General features: G+C 38.2%; 1 protein-coding gene across 1 annotated transcript in view; it reads left to right on the top strand.

Annotated features, from left to right (window-relative positions):
* Adgb (androglobin) overlaps nucleotides 1-21731 on the top strand; it is a 142692-nt gene that overhangs the window by 23816 nt on the left and 97145 nt on the right. Inside the window, exons 4-8 of the mRNA XM_060373216.1 lie at nucleotides 4398-4469; nucleotides 5139-5348; nucleotides 12167-12306; nucleotides 17040-17126; nucleotides 19285-19532. Coding sequence (XP_060229199.1) covers nucleotides 4398-4469; nucleotides 5139-5348; nucleotides 12167-12306; nucleotides 17040-17126; nucleotides 19285-19532 — 757 coding nt within the window. The remainder of the gene's footprint in view (nucleotides 1-4397; nucleotides 4470-5138; nucleotides 5349-12166; nucleotides 12307-17039; nucleotides 17127-19284; nucleotides 19533-21731) is intronic.

Here is a 21731-nt window from a genome sequence, read left to right as displayed (position 1 = left end):
CCATCGTCCAGGGCTCCTCCATGCATCTTCCATTGGCCATCTTTGTTTCTAGACCCCATGCTCAGCCAGCTGAATCCTACATTTGTGGCGATAACCTTCACTTTAAACAGCTCTCATGTATTTCAGGACTTTAGACACTCTAGTCTAACATATTAATGGTCACATTAATTTCAGTGTATTTCTTGTCTCTAGGGTTTTAATTATAACTAATATTTTTTCCCTTGCTGAATGTCTTAATGTTTTCAGTGAATGCCTAGAACACCAGTAGGGTAAGTTAATTAGTACCAGTGAAATTGTAACAGAGCTGACTCTTGTTTGCATTTGTGTTGAGTCACTGTTTCCACACAAAGTAGTTTTTTTTTTTTTTAAATCCTTCTCTCTTTTTTTAAATTTTATTTTTCTTTTTAGTTACATTTTGTTAACTCTGTGTCCCAGCTGTATCCCGCTCCCTCAATCCCTCACCAACCCCACACTCCCTCCCTGGTCTCCTCCCTGCCCCTTTCCAAGTCCACTGATAGGGGAGGACCTCCTCCCCTTTCATTTGACCCTGTTTTATCAGGTATCTTCAGGGCTGGCTGCAAAGTCCTCCTCTGAGGCCTAACAGGACTGCTCCTCCCCTGGGGGGGGGGAGGTCAAAGAGCCTACCCTTGAGATCCTGTTAGAAATAGTCCTTGTTCCCCTTACTTTGGAAAACTATTTGGTTACTGAGCTACCACGGGCCACATCCGAGCAGAAGTTCTAGGTTATATCCATAGATGGTCCTTGGTTGAGTGTCAGTCTCAGAAAAGACCCTGTGCCCAGATATATTTGGTCCTTGTAGAGCTCCTATCCTTTCCATATCATACTAACTCCCCTTCTTTCATATGATTCCCTGCACTCTGCCGAGGGTTTGGTTATAAGTCTTAGTGTCTGCTTTGAAACACTGCTAGTTAGAGTCTTTCAGATTCCTTTTGCGGTAGACTCCTGTCATACGTTCAATGCACATCCCATTTGTCTTTCTAAATGAGGATTGATCATCTTCGCCCTTGTCCACTTTCTTGATTATCTTCTTTAGGTGTGTAGATTTCATTATGTTTATCATATCTTATAGGTCTATATAAGCAAGTATATACCATGTTTGTCTTTCTCCTTCTGGGATACTTCACTCAGAATGATCTTTTCTAGATCCCACCATTTGCCTGCAAATTTCATGATTTCCTCCTTTTTGATTGCTGAGTAGTATTCCATTGTGTAAAAATACCACAATTTCTGTATCCATTCCTCTGTTGATGGACATCTGGGTTGTTTCCAGGTTCTGGCTATTACAAATAAAGCTCCTACAAATATGGTTGAACAAATGTCCTTGTTGTGTACTTGAGCAAATTTTGGGTATATACCTAGGAGTGGTATAGCTGGGTCTTGAGGTAGCACTACTCCTAATTGTCTGAGAAAGTGCCAGATTGACTTCCAAAGTGGTTGTACCAGTTTACATTCCCACCAACAGTGGAGGAGGGTTCCCCTTTCTCCACAACCTCTCCAGCATGTGTTGTCACTTGAGTTTTTCATCTTGGCCATTGTGATGGGTGTGAGATGAAATCTCAGGGTCGTTTTGATTTGCATTTCCCTGATGGCTAATGAGGTTGAGCATTTCTTTAAGTGTTTCTCTGCCATTCGATGTTCCTCTTTCGAGAATTCTCTGTTTAGCTCCGTTCCCCATTTTTTAATTGGATTACTTGGTTTGTTGCTTCTTTAGTTCTTTATATATACTGGATATTAGGCCTCTTCAGATAAAGGGTTAGTGAAGATTCTTTCCAAATCTGTAGGCATTCGTTTTGTTTTGATGACGGTGTCTTTTGCTTTACAGAAGCTTTTCAGTTTCATGAGGTCCCATTTATTGATTATTGCTCTTAGAGCCTGTGCTGTTGGTGTTCTGTTCAGGAAGTTGTCTCCTGTGCCAATGAGTTCTAGGCTGTTCCCCACTTTTTTTTTCCAACTGATTTAGAGTATCTGGTTTTATGTTGAGGTCTTTGATCCACTTGGACTTTAGTTTTGTGCAGGGTGATAAATATGGATCTATTTTCATTTTTCTGCATGTAGACATCCAGTTGGTCCAGCACCATTTGTTGAAGATACAAATTAATCATTGTTGTTCTTTTTTCCATTGAATGGATTTGGCTTCTTTGTAAAAAATCGAGTATTCATAGGTGTGTGGGTTTATTTCTGGGTCTTCTATGCGGTTCCATTGATCCTCCTTTCTGTTTCCATGCCAATACCATGCAGTTTTTATTACTGTTGCCCTGTAGTACACAAAGTAGTTTTTATTCTTCAAAGTGTTAGCCTCCATTCGAGTTGGTACTAATGCAGGAAAATGTAATTCAGTCCTCTTACTAACTGAAAAAAGCTGTATCTACATTCAGAATGATATACTAAAACAAAAGTATCTTTTGAATGCTTCCTTGTGAGACATTTCAAATAAGTCCATTGTGCACAAAACATGCTTATAAATCAATTTTAATATCAGGCAAAGTGGACGTGAATATAAATTCTCCACTGTCCACGTAATGCACTTGACAGTAATAGGCTTTTAATAATTCTTAGTCTGCTTACCACAAATTAATCATTGTTGTTCTACACAATAAGATGCTTTTATAAATTGGCTAAACAGATGTTTTGTGAAGAATCTTCTTTACTTTTTAGTAAACATTGGGTCTAAGAGTTACATCTGTATTAAAAATAAATTCAGTATTTGCAGATAACCTCTCCACCCCCACATCCTAAGATGCTATGAGCCTGCACACTGCTGCTGGTTGGTCCCCCATAGATGGATCATGCTAGAATGGAGTGACACAGAGCATCCGGAAGTGAAAGTCTAGCTAAAGAAATCTTTAGAATAGGGTTTTAAGATTTGATATATAGACTCACAGTAAGCCACTAAGTATACTCATAAGTAAGGTTGAAACAATGAGAAAAAAACTCATAAAATAATAACTTCATATGAGATTTGGTCTATGATATTTTCCTTCCCTCCAACTAACCTTCTTTTCTTTTTACCTTTCCCTTTACTCTCTCTAAACACTTCCCCATACCCTTCTTTTCATTAATTGCTGTTATATGCATAGACATATATGTATATATGTTATTCCTAAATATAACATATATAATCAGCTGAATCTGTATAATGTTACTCCTATGTATGCTTTTCAGTGCAGTAGTTTAAGAAAAGTCATGTCTCATCAGGACTGTCTGCATTGTCTTCCTTTGTGGTCTGGTAAGGCTGCTCCACCCCTCAGGGGGAAGTGATCAAAGAGCCAACCACTGAGTTCTTGTCAGAGATAGTCTCTGTTCCCATTATTAGGAAACCCACTTGGACACTGAGCTGCCATGGGCTACATCTTGTGCAGGGGTTCTAGGTTATCTCCATGCATGGTCCTTGGTTGGAGTATTAGTCTCAGAAAAGACCCCTGTGCCCAGAGTTTTTGGTTCTGTTGCTCTCCTTGTGAAGCTTCTGTCCCCTCCAGGTCTTTCTGTCTCCACCTTCTTTCATAAGATTCCCTACACTCTGCCCAAAGTTTGGCTATGAGTTTCAGCATCTGCTTTGATACCCTGCAGAGTAGAGTCTTTCAGAGGCCCTCTGTGGTAGGCTCCTGCCCTGTTCCGTTTTCTCCCTCTTCCAATGGAAGGGGAATGGAAAAGGAGAAGGACCTTCCTTATCAGTGGACTCGGGGTCATGAGAGGAGAGGAGGGAGGAAAGGTGGGAGTGGAAGGGGATGAGAGAGGGAGCTACAGCTGGGATACAAAATGAATAAACTGAAATAACTAACTAACTAACTAAATATATATATATATATATATATATATATATATATATATATATATATATATGGTAAGTCAGGTTGCCCTAGCCCCAGCTCCTCCTCATGGGAGCTACATTTGCCTGTAAACAAATGGCTGTTCACTCTTCTTGATATCAGAGTTTATTCTTTACAACACCAAAAAGGGCCCTTCTTGCCTGCTGAGAAGGGGTCCTGATGCGTACAAAGGTTTGATTCCTCTGGAGGAATGGCTTTGTGTGATGTTTTATAAGATCAAAAATTACATTGTAAGAGCTGGGGACCTAGTGTGATGTGCCCTCAGGCTTTGCTGTAAACTCTAATCTGGCTTTGTCTGGCCACAAGTGTTTCCCCAGGGATTAGCTCTTGGCTAGCCTGCTAGAAGATTTACCATGCTCTTCATTGCCTTAATACAGTGTGGTGATCTGTAACATTCTGGAGCGGATTATATCATTCAGAACTTATGGTATAACCAATTTGTGTGTTCTTCCCCAGAGAAAGCGGTTTCTCCCACAAAACTGTACTTTTAATAAGTTAGATTTCCTTTACTTTTTTAAACAAATAAATATATGCCTCTTTAAATTTCAGCCTCCTGTAGTTGTGAAAAATGAAATCACGTTTGATTTGTTTTCACCAAATGAACATTTACTCTGCAGTGAGGTAGGTAGACCACTGGGTCCACTGCTCAATGAGGAATTGCTTCTAGGCCTATCTACATAAACAGCTTCTGAATTGCCATTGGCACTCACCATTGCTCACCTGTAAGTCCTGGTACAACTGAATGGTTTTTGTTCTTCCCTCAACTTCAATGAAGTATAGCTGTCAATTAAAAATTGTATCTACGGTATGTAATTTTAGTGATTTAATACAATGGACTATTCATCAAATCAAAAATATGTGCTTGTATGGTGAGAACAGTTAAAATCAACCAATTTAGCTTACTTAGTTTTAAATTTTTTTGCTTTTCTCTGAAGCAGTTAGCTGTGCTTCATCTCATATATTCTGTGTACTGTGTGTGCATGTGTATGTATTATGTATGTGCATATATATACATGCATATATATGCATATATATGTAAACACATGCACTCGGCTAACTCAAAATAAGCACCAAGTCAACTTTTTTAGATATTTTAATTTATATTGCTACTCTACAGAATGAAAATAAGACCTATGATTTTTTTCTGTAACTTTGAAATAAAAAGATGAATATACTTCTTGTAAAATTTATTACTCTTAGAAACATAGTTTTATTATATTTTACTTAAAACTGCAGTATCATTTTAAAGTAACCTGTCAACACTAGTGGCTCTTGTTGCTTTGTGTTCAGCTTATGCGGTGGATTATCAGTGAAATCTATGCTGTGTGGAAGATATTCAATGGAGGGATTCTGAACAGTTACTATAAAGGAAACTCAGCAGAGATTCCTATTCTGCTCTGGAAACCCTGGGAACACATATATTCTCTCTGCAAAGCCGTGAAGGGCCATGTGCCTTTGTTTAACAGCTACGGGAAATATGTTGTAAAGCTTTACTGGATGGTAAGTCATTAGAGCTGCTGTGTATTCGAGTTCATTTATCCTTCCTATTAAAATAAGAAACCAGAATTTACAAAAACAAAACAAAAACAAACAAAACAAAACAAAAAATCCCACTATATTTAGTCTGCTTGGGTAATCTCAGATGTTCTCTGGGAGGCTTAGCCTTCTATGGGAGATTGTCAGTAGGGTAGCTGGGCAGCCAGATTGAAGGTGGAATTCAATGATTTTCATTGGTTCTTCAGTGGTCTCATCCAAGGAGCCCCTTGTAGGGCTGCTGCTTAGCAGGCAATTGCTAAAACACAACACTTCCCAGATGGGCTATTTTTGCCAGCATATGATGGATTGGTGGCTACTGGTTTTCCAGTTGATAGAAATCTCCTGTCTCTCAACTAGGAGAAGAACTTTTACCTCTTTTTAAGCAACCCCAAGCCTGGAGGGCTCCATCCACACCAGTGTGTGTGTGTGTGTGTGTGTGTGTGTGTGTGTGTGTGTACTCGCGCATTACCATTAGTAAAGAATTCAAGTAAATTATTTCCGACAAGATATGCACACCCAACCCTCTCATTCTTGTCCATTTCCAGACACAAACATTTTTTGTTTTGATTTTGAAATTTCTTCTCCAGTTCTCATGCTGTACTTATTCTTATCTATCCTTTACTTAACCTGCAAAGATTTAGAAATAATGTTTCTAAAAACACAACTGGCTCCCTTCTGTTGATTCAGTGTGATCTGCTGCAAACATGCTTTTGCCCTCCATTGCTGTTCCCTCTTTGCTCTCTCCTCTCTACCATAATGCTTTCTTTTTACTCTAGAGCCATTTTATTTTCCTATCTTGTTAAAGAGATTCCTTTCCTTCTTTTCATGGGTCCATCGGAACCTTTTCCTTTATTACTTTTTAGAGGCAACCCATTTCCTCAGGACCTCTAATATTTAAAATTCTGATTTTTTGAAACTGTCTTTAGTGATACAGGCCTGAAATCCCCAAAATTCAAGAGGCTAAATCAGGAGGTCCTGAAGTTCAAGACCTTTCTGGGCTACAGATTAGGTTCAAGGCCAGCATGGGCTCTTTAGTGAGACCCTTTCTCAAAATAAAGAGCTAAAACAAACAAAAACAACAAAACCCCAGTTTAGCATACAGGCTAAATGGTGGAGTGTTTGCCTAATTATGAAGTTCTAGGTCCAGTACTGTCACATTAAATAATTAATTGTGATTTTCACACCAGAATATTATTTCTCAGGAAAGTATTCACATCATGTTCAGCCTGGATTCCCAGCTACTTGTACAAGGTTTTTTTTTTGTTTGTTTGTTTTTGTTTTTTTTTTGACATCAGCAAATAGACAATATATTGGGTCTCACTAGGAATGGTACATAAAGGAGAGAGGTTGGTTTCCCATTCCATCTGGCTGTAATGGCAGGATGAAGGAACACAAAACATCTTTCCAAGTACTTTTCAATTTCCATAATTCTTTGGCTCGCAAGAGGAGAGAAAGAAGCAATTTAGCTGTTGTTCCCTACTTGAAATACAAATGTTGTGGGCAACCTCCCTCAGTCTCTGTCCTTTTATCTCCCTCTAATAAACAGATAACACATATAAAGAGACCAGTAATTTCACCCCAATTGTTATCATTGTATATATGTGAAAAATGCTTTTGTTTTTATGCTTCACTGAGCTTTATATTTTCATTCACATGATTAGTATCTAAGTTAGAGCTTCTTAGACTGTGGGGATACAGCAAAACACCAGCACAAACATGTGGGCACTTCAAATCCCTGCTTCCCATGTCCCAGTCCCCGTTTCCTTGGCCTCCTGAATCCACCTGGGAGCAGAGGCTGTAATATTGTTTTGCTTCTGCTAAGTTGTTTTGGAGACTGGGTCTCATTTGCATGGTTGGCCTTGAACTCACAATGTAGACAATGTAGGATGGCCTTGGACTGTCCTGTTCTCACCTCCCATCTGCTGAGATAGCTGGTATCAGCCACCAAGCAACACTTACAATCCTGCTTTTTAAATAAATTCTCAATAATGTCTCCATTAATTAAATTTATTGAACAATACTTTCAAGATATAAAACAATGACAATGATAAATTCTTTTTCTATTACTGTTACTATTTTGCCCCAATGAAATGCTATGTTTAAATTTTATTATTATTATTATTATTATTATTATTATTATTATTATTATATGCTTTTAGCAGGCAAATTCAAATGCTATTAACATAGTCCATGTAGAAAATCAGAGTTCTTTGTAATTTTAGCCTATCTATACAATCACAGGCAATGATTCATATATATTTCTTTTACTGTATACCAGAATGGTCAAATAATATAGTTTTGTAACTGCCCACTTTATTAATCATGGGCATTTTGTATGCTGACATTTTTTGTGTGTTCTGTACACTAATCTATGGACATATAAAAATGCATGCACATTTATATTTAATTTCCATTAACATATACTTAGGTTATGATCACTGTTTTACCTATACAAACAAGGGTGCACATGGCTATTTTTATGTGTATGTCTTGCTCAATAGAATGAAGTCTTTTCTTAAATATTTTTGCATGTGAAATTACTCCATTATGAATGTGAAAATGTTCATTTTGAACATCTGGCAAGGGTAGTTGTTGAACTGTTTTAGTATAGATTCAAATTCTTCATTCATGGGAATCTGGTTGGGAACTCTGAAACACGGTTTGCAATCAAAATATGAGAGGGCACCTACCATGGCTATTTTTTATTGTAGCAACATATGCCAATTTTAACACACCATTTTAACCACTTAATGATAGAATTAAGTTTTGTTAAGTATCTTTAGTTTGTGAAACCATCACTACTTTTTTCCCGAAATTCTCATCATAAGAAGCAGAAGCTTTATACTCAGTAAATGCTGGCTTTCTATTCTTCCCCACTGTGCCCCTTGGTGACCATTTTCTATCTCTGACTGTCCTAATCTCATTTCTGTTGTAATAAATTTTCCTGGCAAAAGGAACATAGGAAAGGAAGGGTTTCATTGCCTTACAGTTATTTTGGATTATAGTTTATCACTGTAGGCAAGCCAGAGCAGGTCCTCAAAGCTCATCACATCCACAGTGCAGAGCTGAAGGAAAGAAATGTGGACAGGCTTCGTGCTCAGGTACACTGCTCTATTTACACTCCAGGGTCCAAACCAGGAAAGGGTATTGACCACTTTCAGAATGGGTATTTCTACCCCAGTCAACCCAAAAAGTCAAAGTTTCTCACAGGCCAGCCTGATCTAGAGAGTCCCTCAGTAAGACCCTCTTTCCATGTGACTCTAAGGTGTGCTGAGTTGACAGTTGAAATTAACCACCCCAGTGAATCTGCCCTTTTCTTTTTCAGAACCTAGTTATCATTTTTTAAAAATTATTTTACAACCTGATCCCAGCCTTCTCCCCCCTCTCCTCCCAGTCCTGTTCTTCCATCCCCTTTTCACACTACCCCTCTCCTTCTCAGAGAAGGGGAGGTCCCCATGGGGTACTAACTCAGTCTGGCGCCTCACAGCAAGACTAAGCATACCCTTTCTCACTGAGTTTTGACAAGGCAGCCCAGCTAGGGGAAAGGGATCCAAAGGCAGGCAACAGAGCCAGAGACAGTCCCTCCTCCACCTGTTAGGGACCCACATGTTGACCACGCTGCACATCTGCTACGTATGTGTAGGGGGCCTAGTTCCAGCCCATGCAAGCTCTTTGGTAGTGGTTCAGTCTCTGTGAGCTCTCATGGGTCCACATTAGTTTGCTCTGGTTACCCAGGTCAGTTTACCCCTAACTCGTCCACAAAACTGTCTGAGCTTGCCCTATTGTTTGGCTGTGGGTCTCCGCATCTGTTTCTATCAGCTATTTCATGAAGGCTTTCAGAACACAGTTTTGCGAGGCTCCTGTCAGCAAGCATAGCAGAGTATCATTACTAGTGTAAGGGATTGGCTCCTTCCCTTGGGGTGGGTCTAAAGTTGGGCCAGTCATTGGTTTGCCTTTCCTTCAATTTCTGCTCTATCTTTATCCCTGCACATCTTTTAGACAGGAAAAACTTTAGGTTGAAGGTTTTATGGGTGGGTTGATGTTCCCCTCTCTTCACCGAAAGTCCCTCCTGGCTACAAGAGGTGACAAGTTCAGGTTTCATATCCCACACTATTAGGACTCACAGCTAGGGTTACCCCAAAAACTCCTGGAGGCCTCCCCTGTCCAAGAGATGCTCTCCTGCCTATTTCTGTTCTCTCTCTCTCTCTCTCTCTCTCTCTCTCTCTCTCTCTCTCTCTCTCTCTGTCAATCCCCTCTTCTCCACGCCAGATCCTCACCCCTGATAGCCTCCCCACCCCATTGTCTTCCACACGGGTCCCTTCTTCAATCAACTTCAGATGTCTATTTTATTTCCTATTTTGAGTGAGATTTAGTGATACTCCCTTGGGACCTTCTTGGCTTCTTTGAGTCTGTGGATTGTGGTGTGGTTATCCTGTAGTCTCTGACTATGTCTATATATAACTGAGTACATACCATGGGTGTCTTTCTGAGTCTGGGTTACCTCACTCAGGATGATCTTTTCAAGTTCCATCTATTTGCCTGCAAATTGCAAGATGTCTTTGTTTTTAGTAGCTGAGTAGTATTTCATTGTGTAAATGTACCACATTTTTTTTTTCTAACCATTCTTTAGTTGAGGGACATGTAGGCTGTTTACAGTTTCTGGCTATTATGAATAAAACTGCTATGAACATAATTGAATAAGTGTCTTTCTGGTACAGTGGAATGCCATTTGAGCTCAGGAGTGGTATAGCTGGGTTTTGAGGTAAATCTATTCCCATTTTTCTGAGACACCTCCAGATTGATTTCCAAGGTGGTTGTACAAGTTTGCACTCCCACCGAGAATGTAGAAGTGTTCCACTTGTTCCACATCCTCGCGAGTATGTGCTGTCATTTGAATTTTTAATCTTAGCCATTCTGATGGGTGTAAGATGGACTCTTAGAGTCATTTTGATTTGCATTTCCCTGATGACTAAGGACTTGAACATTTCTTTAATTGCCTCTCTGCCATTAGAGATTCCTCTGTTGAGAATTCTCTGTTTAGCTCTGTACACAATTTTTTAATTGGGTAATTTGGTTTGCTGCTGTTTAATTTCTTGAGTTCTTTATATATTTTGGATATTAGTCCTCTGTCAGATGTTGGTGAAGATCCTTTCCCAATCTGTAGACTCTCATTTGTTCTATTGACAGTGCCCTTTGCCTTACAGAAGCTTTTCAGTTCCATTTATTAATTGCTGATCTTAGAGCCTGAGCTGTTGGTGTTCTGTTCAGGAAGTTGTCTCCTGTGCCAATGAGTTCAAGGCTATTCCCCACTTTCTCTTCTAATAGATTTAGAGTATCCAGTTTTATGTTGATGTCTTTGCTTCACTTGGAGTTCAGTTTTATGCATGGATCTCTTTGCATTCTTCTACATGCAGACAACCAGATAGACCAGCACCATTTGTTGAAGATGCTTTCTTTTTTCTGTTGTGTGATGCTGGCATCTTTGTCAAAAATGAGGTGTCCTTAGCTGTGTGGGTTTATTTCTGGATCTTTGATTTGATTCCATTGATCAAGCTGTCTGTTTTTTTTTTTTATCTGTACCATGTGGGTTTTTATTACTATTGCTATGTATTACAGCTTATAATCAAGGATGGTGATACCTCTAGAAGTTCTTTTATTGTACAGAATTGTTTTAGCTATCCTGGGTCTTGTATTTTTCTGTATGAAGTTGATGGTTGGTTTTTTCAAGGAGTCTGCATTTTTTAAGGTACCTTAAATGGATAAAGCACTGGTCTTGTATCTGCCATATTTTTTGTAGATTTATTGTTGTTATTTCACTTAAAGTTACAAGAGTGGGGGTGCCTATACCCTGTAACTTTAACCTATCTTGCCCTGCATCATCTATTGAGAAAGAAAAGAGACAGATATAAGCTACTAAACGAGGAAAGACTGAATTCAGAATTACAAGTACCATAGAAGAAAAACACTTCAAATGTCACTTTCTTATGACTTCCCTCTAACAAAATGAGTTGCCTTTTTCCTGTAGCCCTAGAGTGTTTTAAACATACTATGTTTTATATTGTTTTATACATGGGCCTTCCCACACTATATCATAAGCATTTAAGAGCAATAGCCATGTTTCATGAATAGTATGGGGCAGTACTTCCTTGATGTTACTACTGAAAATATTTGTTAGCACAAGAATGAATTCATAAGAAATCTAAGCATGTAAGCTAAAACAAAAAAAAATCATCATTTGAGATAAATTGCTTCATGCTTTTAATTATGAAATGAAGAGCTTTTATTTAAACATATAATGGTTTGATTAAGGAAAATATTACTTCATGTTGAAATTTAGGTAATTAACTTTGAGTGCTCAAAATGTGGGATTGGAAGTACCAGATTAGGAAGCATATGTCTGGGTCAGCAGTAATAATTAAAGTTCTATTTAAAGAACTTGTACTATGAACATGCAGAGTATATTATGCTCAATCTAATTTTGGTTGAATCAGGTTTTCATTCTGCTGTTTGAAACATATTTACTTCGTTATATGATCATAAGACCTCCAAAAGAAGGTACAATATAGATAGCACCATAGATACGCTATAATAATATATTTTAGAAGCTAAAGTAGTTAATCAGATTAATTCTGAATCCTATATCTCAGTTTTCTAACATAAAATATTAATATCAGTTTTTTTTTTACACAAAAGTAAAAGTATGCAGAAATATGTAGTAATGTTTGAGGGGGAGAACATCATACATCACTTATGACATTACACTGCTTTCTTCTCATCTTTAGGGTTGCTGGAGGAAGATAACTATTGATGACTTCCTTCCATTTGACGAGGATAACCATCTATTGCTTCCATGTACATCGTATGAGTTTGAGCTCTGGCCAATGCTACTGTCAAAAGCTATCATTAAGCTGGCAAATGTTGAGTATGTAATGAGAAATTATCATTTATTTGTATGAAACTAACAGGGCAACTACATCCATGCTGAAACTTTTTAACAAATTAATTCAAGGAAATCTTTCTTTCTAAACAATGTACACTTTCACGTATAAAAGTTAATGTGACCAAAGCACTGATTTTTGAAGTATTATCTTAACTGAGTAAAAGACAAAACCATGCCAGGAGAGAACACTCAGAAGCCCTTCTGCAATCAATGCTTGCTTACCAGGAGTGGAATGTATAGTATGTGTTTCATGTAAAGGAGAGAAATAGTTTCTTAGGGGAAAATAGTAAATCATTTAAATGCTATAATGTTTACTAAGATCCATTTAATTTTTTAGAATCTATATTTGCAGCTATGCTGTATAAACCTTAAAAAGACCCAAGCTCTTCGGAAGGATTCCCAAGTGCTCTTCAAGCTTTTGATACTGTTGGCCACCTGATATCGTCATGATGAAAGCTATTCATTTGTTTCAGATGTTTGCAAAATCTGTTTATATTTATCTGCCTGCAAGACTTTTGCACCCAACATACAAGTCCGCCATGTCCTACAGACAAGCCTTTCTCCCGTTTCGGTTCTTTCAGGGCCAACTCAATGTGAGACCAAGGCTCAGATGTTAGAGTTAGATGCGCATGGCAACTGCACATCCTAACACACAGTTCACAGCCCAATCCCATAGCTTCCTGCAGTGTGCCATAGCAACTCCAACCTCCACAGAGCTTGCTTTCCTGTTCAGCAGCTCGGGTTAGGCCCCTGCTCAAAAGTTCAGCCCCTCCCCTTCTCTAAAAAGCATTAGCAACACCATTCAGGAGGCAGGGCTGCATTGTCTGGATAGTCTTTTGACTTTGCTTCCCTTTCTGCTCTCAAGGCTACATAACAAAATGGCCACCACTCTTGTCAGCCACCACCTACTCATTTTTCTCTCTAGCCCTCAATTTCTTTTTTTATTTTTTTAATTTTATTTTTTTCTTATCAGTTACATTTTATTAACTCTGTATCCCAGCTGTATCCCGCTCCCTCATTCCCTCCCAATCCCTCCCTCCCTTCCTCATCTCCTCCCTGCCCCTTTCCAAGTCCACTGACGGGGGGGGGGGGGGGGGGGGAGGGGGCTCCTGCCCATTCATCTGATCCTGTTTTATCAGGTATCTTCAGGACTGGCTGCAAAGTCCTCCTCTGTGGCCTAACAGGACTGCTCTTCCCTTGGGGGGTGGGAGGTCAAAGAGCCAGCCATTGAGTTCCTGTTAGAAATAGTCCTTGTTCCCCTTGGTTCTAGGTTATAGCCATACATGGTCCTTGGTTGAATGTCAGTCTCAGAAAAGACCCTGTGCCAAGATATATTTGGTCCTTGTGGAGCTCCTATCCTCTCCCCATCATACTAACTCCCCTTCTTTCATATGATTCCCTGTACTCTGCCGAAGATTTGCTTATGAGTCTTTGTTTCTGCTTTGAAAACACTGCTAGTTAGAGTCTTTCAGATGCCTTCAGTAGACTCCTGTCATACGTTTAATGCACATCCCATCTGTCTTTCTAAATGAGGATTGATCATCTTACCCCATGTCCGCTCTCTTGATTATCTTTTTTAGGTGTATAGATTTCATTATGTTTATCATATCTTATAGGTCTATATAAGTGATTATATACCATGTTTATCTTTCTCCTTCTGGGATATTTCACTCAGAATGATCTTTTCTAGATCCCACCATTTGCCTGCAAATTTCATGATTTCCTCCTTTTTGATTGCTGAGTAGTATTCCATTGTGTAAAAATACCACAATTTCTGTATCCATTCCTCCGTTGATGGACATCTGGGTTGTTTCCAGGTTCTGGCTATTACAAATAAAGCTGCTATAAACATGGTTGAGCAAATATCCCTTTTGTGTACTTGAGCAAAGTTTGGGTATATACCTAGCAGTGGTATAGCTGGGTCTTGAGGAAGCACTATTCCTAATTGTCTGAGAAATCGCCAGATAGATTTCCAAAGTGGTTGTACAAGTTTACATTCCACCAGCAGTGGAGGAGGGTTCCCCTTTCTCCACAACCTCTCCAGCATGTGTTGTCACTTGAGTTTTTGATCTTGGCCATTCTGATGGGTGTGAGGTGAAATCTCAGGGTCGTTTTGATTTGCATTTCCCTGATGGCTAATGAGGTTGAGTATTTCTTTAAGTGTTTCTCTGCCATTCGATAGTCCTCTGTCGAGAATTCTCTGTTTAGCTCTGTTGCCCATTTTTTAATTGGATTACTTGGATTGCTGCTTTTCAGCTTCTTTAGTTCTTTGTATATACTGGATAGTAGTCCTCTGTCAGATAAAGGGTTAGTGAAGATTCTTTCCCAATCTATAGGCATTCGTTTTGTTTTGATGACGGTGTCTTTTGCTTTACAGAAGCTTTTCAGTTTCATGAGGTCCCATTTATTGATTATTGCTCTTAGAGCCTGTGCTGTTGGTGTTCTGTTCAGGAAGTTGTCTCCTGTGCCAATGAGTTCAAGGGTATTCCCCACTTTTTCTTCTAACCGATTTAGTGTGTCCGGTTTTATGTTGAGGTCTTTGATCCACTTGGACTTTAGTTTTGTGCAGGGTGATAAATATGGATCTATTTTCATTTTTCTGCATGTAGACATCCAGTTGGACCAGCACCATTTGTTGAAGATGCTATCTTTTTTCCATTGAATGGTTTTGGCTTCTTTGTCAAAAATCGAGTATTCATAGGTGTGTGGGTTTATTTCTGGGTCTTCTATGCAGTTTCATTGATCCTCCTTTCTGTTTTTATGCCAATATCATGCAGTTTTTATTACTATTGCTCTGTAGTACAGCTTGAGATCGGGGATGGAGATACCTCCAGATGATCTGTTGTTGTACAGGATTGTTTTGGAGATTCTAGGTTTTTTGTTTCTCCATATGAAGCTGAGAATCTTTTTTTCAAGGTCTGTAAAGAATTGAGTTGGTATTTTGATGGGAATTACATTGAATCTGTAGATTGCTTTTGGCAGGATGGCCATTTTCACTATGTTAATCCTACCAATCCATGAGCACGGGAGATCTTTCCATCTTCTGATATCTTCTTCAATTTCTTTCTTCAGAGACTTGAAGTTTTTCTCAAACAGGTCTTTCACTTGCTTGGTTATTATCACCCCAAGGTACTTTATGTTATTAGTGGCTATTGTGAAGGGTGTTGTTTCCCTAATTTCTTTCTCTCTCTAGCCCTCAATTTCTACTGATAATTTGTTTCACTCAGTTTTCAGTCCTACATTTCAATGGTTTTTGAAGAAACTTGCCTGTTTTTTTTTTTTTTTGTTTTTGTTTTTTTCCTTTTAAGTATATGTATGTTGTTAAGTATTTTCACTGGTGGCAGTTATGTCTATTAGTTGGGGAAAATAAGTATAATGCTCTTCGTGTTCCTAAGAATTGGAGCTGCCAGGCTGACAAAGTATTGAATAGATGACCTGGATAGCTGCAACAGCATTTCATTTGTTGTAAAGCCATGGTCCAATGGAATTAATTTAGAACATGACTAATAGAGAATTTTTAAAAAGTAAACAAAGCCAGCTTGAAAAATAAAAGACTAATTAATGTATAGTGCATTTTTAAATATTTCTAAGGGAGCCTAACTTGTATGACATCATTTAAATTTTTCTATAAATTCACTTCAGATTTTGACTTTATATATGCAGTTTAGCATTTTACAGACAAACCTAATGCATTGTGGTGATTTACATACCCACATGGAATATGGAGAGAAAAGAGCATCATTTCCATAAGGCTTTCAATGTCACTCATAAAATGAAATTACCAGAGGTGTTTAGGGGATACAGTGAACAGACCAGATTTGTATTGTCTAAGAGAAATGTAGAGTCACCAGAATTCATAATCTATTAAATAAGTCAGTGCAAATCCATAAACAGCAGGCTACCTCACTGACATGCTATGACTTCTTTCCAAGAAAAAGATGTCAATCACCAATGTTAACACCATACCTAGCACAGGGTAAACGTGTGTCTTCTCTGGGGTAGAAGGGTCATGGCATTTCTCTACATAGACTAATTAATGCACATGTTAACACTGGCCAGCCAGGCAAAGACCATATAGGCAGAAGGACCAACACAGAGCAAGGTATCTGGTTAATGCCAACTTCTGACTCTATGGCACACTGCCAGCTCTGCTCTTTTACAGGATGGACCAGATAGTTCTGGTTTCTCTTCCATTGTCAAAGTTTCAAAAAGGACCCCTCGGGCTTGCCTTGAGTTGCTATGCAAGAGGCTGAGTGCACACAGCCTTGGGAAGAGCTCAACATAATCTCTGCAATTGGAATGCTGACACCGCTCCACTTTGAAAAGAACAGAGTCACACAGAGTATATAAACAAATGAACAGCATTATACTACAAAATATGAATATGTTTTATGAATATGAATATGTTTAGGAAATTAGTGAAAATGTTAGAGCTTTTAAAGATACAGTTCCTAAAATGTGACTCCCTCGTCAAAAGAAAACAATAAAAACAAAATTTTGAAATACATTTGAAGTTTAATATTGTGTATAGTTAGGCATTTTTAACAAATTAAAGCATCTGACTTGTGAGATAACATTCCTTTGCACTGTGACATGCGGCCGGTATTACTTTGATTACTACGATGCTGTATAGAGTGTTTCTAATTCTTTATTTTTTGTTCTGTTTTCAAACATTGGTAACTACAGCACAATGCTCTTTTTTTTTCTTTTTCCAGTATTCATGTAGCACAGAGGAGAGAGCTAGGAGAATTCACAGTTATCCATGCACTCACCGGGTGGCTACCTGAAGTCATTCCTCTTCAGTAAGTTTATTAAAGAAACACTTATTATTTACTCTGTCTGTCTGTCTATCTATCTATCTGTCTATCTATCTGTCTATCTATCTATCATCTATCTATCTATCTATCTATCTATCATCTATCTATCTATCTATCTATCTATCTATCATCTATCTATCTATCATCTATCTATCTATCTATCTATCGATCTATCTATCATCTATCTATCTATCTATCATCTATCGATCTATCTATCTATCTATCTATCTATCATCTATCTATCTATCTATCTATCTATCGCTCTATCTATCATCTATCTATCTATCTATCTATCATCTATCTATCATCTATCTATCTATCTATCTATCTATCTATCTATCTATCTATCTATCTATCAGGGTAGGGAGTGGTGTGCCAAGGTATACATGTGGAAGTCAGAGGATGGTTACAGGATCAAATTCAGGTCATCAGGCAGAGCAGCAAGCGCCTTCCACCCACTGAGCTAGCTCATCAGCCTTTCTTCAGTAGATTTAGAGATTAAGCTGCTGGTATTATTTCTTTCTTTCTGACCTTTCTTTAAGATATTCTTTAAGAACATTTCAAGAATGATCATGTTTTATAAAATGTTTCATAGCATAACATTTTATAGTATCATTTCAAATTCCATGGGAATTTTAGGGTAGATTATTCTTCCTTGTAAAGCAGAATAACCCACTAGATTGCTTTTTGAATCAAGATTAGTCATAAAACATACAGCCAAGCAAAATCTGTTTGTGTTTATCTACCTGCAAGGTTCACCTAGCACACAGAAGGCAAGTCTGCCATGAGGCGCAGACAAGCCTTTCTTCAATTCTGCTCCTTGAAGTGCAACTCAGAATGCCACTGTGTCCCCAATGCTGGAGGTGGAAGTGCATGATTACTGCAAAGCAGTGCTCCATTGGAACATCCTCACATAGGCCACACAAGCCTGACCCATACCTTCATGCAGCCTGTCACAGCAATGCTATTCTCCACTGAGCTTGCCCTCAGTCTGTGATCAAAGCTCAGCCCTTCCTCTTCTGTAGGAAGTATAATTTTTTGACAGGTATGGTTCACATATACTGGGAGAATCCAAGAAGTTAAATCGATAGCTCTGAACCTAAGCTTGTACAGCATCTTCAGGAAAGAACGGTGTATAGCGAGGGAAGAGGCAAGAAAATGGAAAAAAGACTTTGAATTGTTACAGGTGGCAATCATGGGAATGCAAGTAGATATCCTGAGAGGACAGATTAATACAGCTTGCTCTGAAGGTCATTCTGATATGGTCTGGAGCCCCATCCAGTCCACAGTTGTCTTCAGTGGTCATTCTTTGCCTACTGTACTTAGCACAGTGACTCTAAATAACTGTCACAGAGTGTGTCCTCAGTCAGTATATGTGAGCTGAGTTAGTAATTTATAAGGTATTTTCAAAAGCTTTCTAAAAGTGTGTCATAATCCTTCAGGCTCTCAGAGCAGAAGCATGTAGCTTACTTGCCCCATCCCTGCAATTGATGCTTATACTGGTTTCAAAGGATTAGCTGAAATGAATGTAGCTGATTAATGTGGGAAAAATCAACTCAGAGCAGACAAAATAACAAGGAAGTATAATCCCAGAAAAGTGTGTTAGATATGATAGTGAATTCTAGAGCACCAGTGAGAGAGGGACTAGAGAGGAGCCTTATTAGCTAAAGGCCTTTGATATCATGTTAAAAATTCTCCCACCATCTTCAGAGGATGAGGATATCATTGGAAAATTCTACTCAGGAGGATGCCTTTGTACACATGGAATTTATGCATGTATAACATATATAGACATACAGCATATACACAGGTACAACATATATAGCATATATGGATGTGTTGCATGTAATCGCATATAGCATATACACATATGTATATATTTCACTTGTTTTAGCATGCCTGTCCCTTCTGCCAGCTTGACTTATCCTCTAGTTTTGATCTCTGTATCATCAAAGCCTGACACATAGTAGAAGTGCAATAAAAACATGGTCAATGAATAATATTTCTAACTAAAATTAACAATTGATATTAGTAACAATTGAAATTAAGTAACAATTGAAATTGGTCTTATGAGCTAAGAAGTGAGTTTGTCACTAACTTCTTGACGTCATCTGGGGACTAACACAAATGTATTTGCTCTAAGTCCTGGGTATGTGGACAGAGTTTGGGAGCTCTTGAAGGAAATCCTTCCTGAGTTTAAGCTCACAGAAGAGCCCACTTCTGAAAGCAAATTCACAGTGCTAGATAACAAACTGAAGGAACCCGTGAAAGAGACCAAGGATGGCAAGGAAGTGAAAGATGGCAAGGAAGTGAAAGATGTGAAGGATTTCAAACCGGAAAGTTCCCTTACATTGCTGAAGACTCCAGAGAAAGGCGACAAAGCTCCAAAGGGTAAGGCATTGGAAGTCATCCCACAGGGCATGGCATAGAGATACTTTACCATTCCTGTTGAGGGCATTGATGCTTTTTAAAATATTGCTACTATATCTTAACTCTCCTTTTATTTCAGAACTCTCGATGGTGTGGACTGTAGGTAGTTTCTGTCTCATAGCTCCCTCTCAGTAAATAGCAAAGGCAATTCACATTTTTGTTGATATTAAATTACTGCTGTATTACAAGGAGACAAGATACTGCAGCCTAAATCTTTGCTACAATATCTTTCTCATATTTATATGCAGAGTGGGATGGCCTCACACAACAAAATAGAAACTTACTTTGTATTTTTTAGAGACTGGAATATGAGCATAGGATACATAAATTTAAAATTTAAGATGGAGGTTTAAATCTGAAAAATACTTCAAATTATTTTTTACAAAGTATATAGTCTTTTCTATTTTCAAGATGAAAAGTTGATTGAGTAATTATTCTGTGTTTACTGAACTATTTTATAACTATGTGAATGAAGAAACTGCTGATGAAATAGAATTAAATCTACTAGGAAAGACTCAGGTTTTTCTGTATATTTTGATAGTATCTAAAATGTTCTTTCAAATACTTATGTTTTATAACATATTAACATTTTGTCAGAATTACTCTGTATGAAGATTGTTTTTAACCTGAGAGGAAGAGACAGGAGGGTCACAAATTGTAGCCAGCTTGGGCAAATCCAAAGCTTGTAACTCAGTGGCATAACACTTGCCTAGCATAGGCAAGTGTTTGATTACCAGCTCTGAAAAGGCATATATATATATGTGTATATATATGTATATATATATATATATATATATTAAGAATAGACAATATCTGCCAGTATTTCTTACCATAGTATACAGAAAAATTTATTTCAGATCTTCAAACATGTATCATCACAATGTGTACCCAAACAAGCCTATCTTGCTGAAAATAAGCAAATAAAGAAATGGAAGGGTTTTTGTTTTTTGTTTTTTGTTTTGTTTTGTTTAATTTAGTTTTTTCTTTTTTTAGTATATTCCCAATTAATTTTCTCCTAGAAACTCTTTTTGATGTTTCGCAAATGAACATCCAGGCATCCAGCCATTAATATTCATCTAAATATACCCTTTGCTTATACAAGCACTGGCACATTTTTAGGAATTGTTGATAATCTTGGTAAGCAGAAAGAGATATGGAACAATCAACCTTCTGAACCTAATGCTCTAGTGGGAAACACTGACAAATAAAAAGGAAGCTATGCTAACCAGAGACTAAAACATGAACTTTAAAAGGAAATACAGGAAGCTACAGCAGTAAGCACAGAGGTCTGTTACAGCCTGCAAAAATGAATGGGAGTAATGCAGACAGAAAAGATGGCTATAGCCAGAATACTGGTGGCAGAGGAGAAAGCAGGCACGGATATTAGGAAACATGTGGAGGACAGCAGTGTATTGGAGGGCATGGTTTACCGCGGGTAGGTGAAGCAGTGTGGAAGGGTTATTGGTTCAAGAAGAGTTGGGTTTATGCAGAAGTGATCAGATTGCATGTTGTAGATCATGTTTGCCTTGAAGAACAACAGAGTAATAAAATGGAAGCTGACAGTGATTACTGTGCGATACACAGAATATCTAGTTGTTAATCTAATGAGGGAGAATGCAACAGTTCTACAGGGTGGCCCTCCAGTGAGTTGTGGATCCAGTGTGCCCTTTTTCTCAGGAAACTGACACCATTTATGATAGTCACTGAGTAGAACTGTTGAGTTTTCCACAGCCCCGGGAAACCATAGCTCCTCCAGTCTAATGGGCAGGCATAGGTCATGGGGCGATGGGATAAATGGATGCAGGTGTAGTTACGTAGACAAGCTTTGGTTTGGTTTCCTGACAAACGGATTTGAATATTTTCTGTTTCTAGGAAGCCTAGCCACTAGCTTAGATTGAGGTTGAGATGAAAAATAGGGACTTGGTGGAAATTTAACAGCAGGATTTTGAGGTTTGTGGGACTAGGTGGGGAAAAATAATGTCTAGTAGCGTTCAGCTGTCAAGTTGTTAATAGTGGGGTTTTCCATAATTGTGGAGTTAAATGACAGGTAACACATTAGTCTAGTGGTAAATATTTAAATAACCCAATTGTTTTTCTAGTTACATGTTTATATGAGATATATTATAAATCAAATTCTAAACAGGAGTTTGAAAGTAAAGT

Source organism: Meriones unguiculatus, chromosome 20, assembly GCF_030254825.1.
Source record: "Meriones unguiculatus strain TT.TT164.6M chromosome 20, Bangor_MerUng_6.1, whole genome shotgun sequence".
Classification (NCBI taxonomy): domain Eukaryota; kingdom Metazoa; phylum Chordata; class Mammalia; order Rodentia; family Muridae; genus Meriones; species Meriones unguiculatus.
The sequence above is the reverse complement of the archived record's forward strand: the minus strand, read 5'-3'. Positions and strand labels throughout refer to the sequence as shown.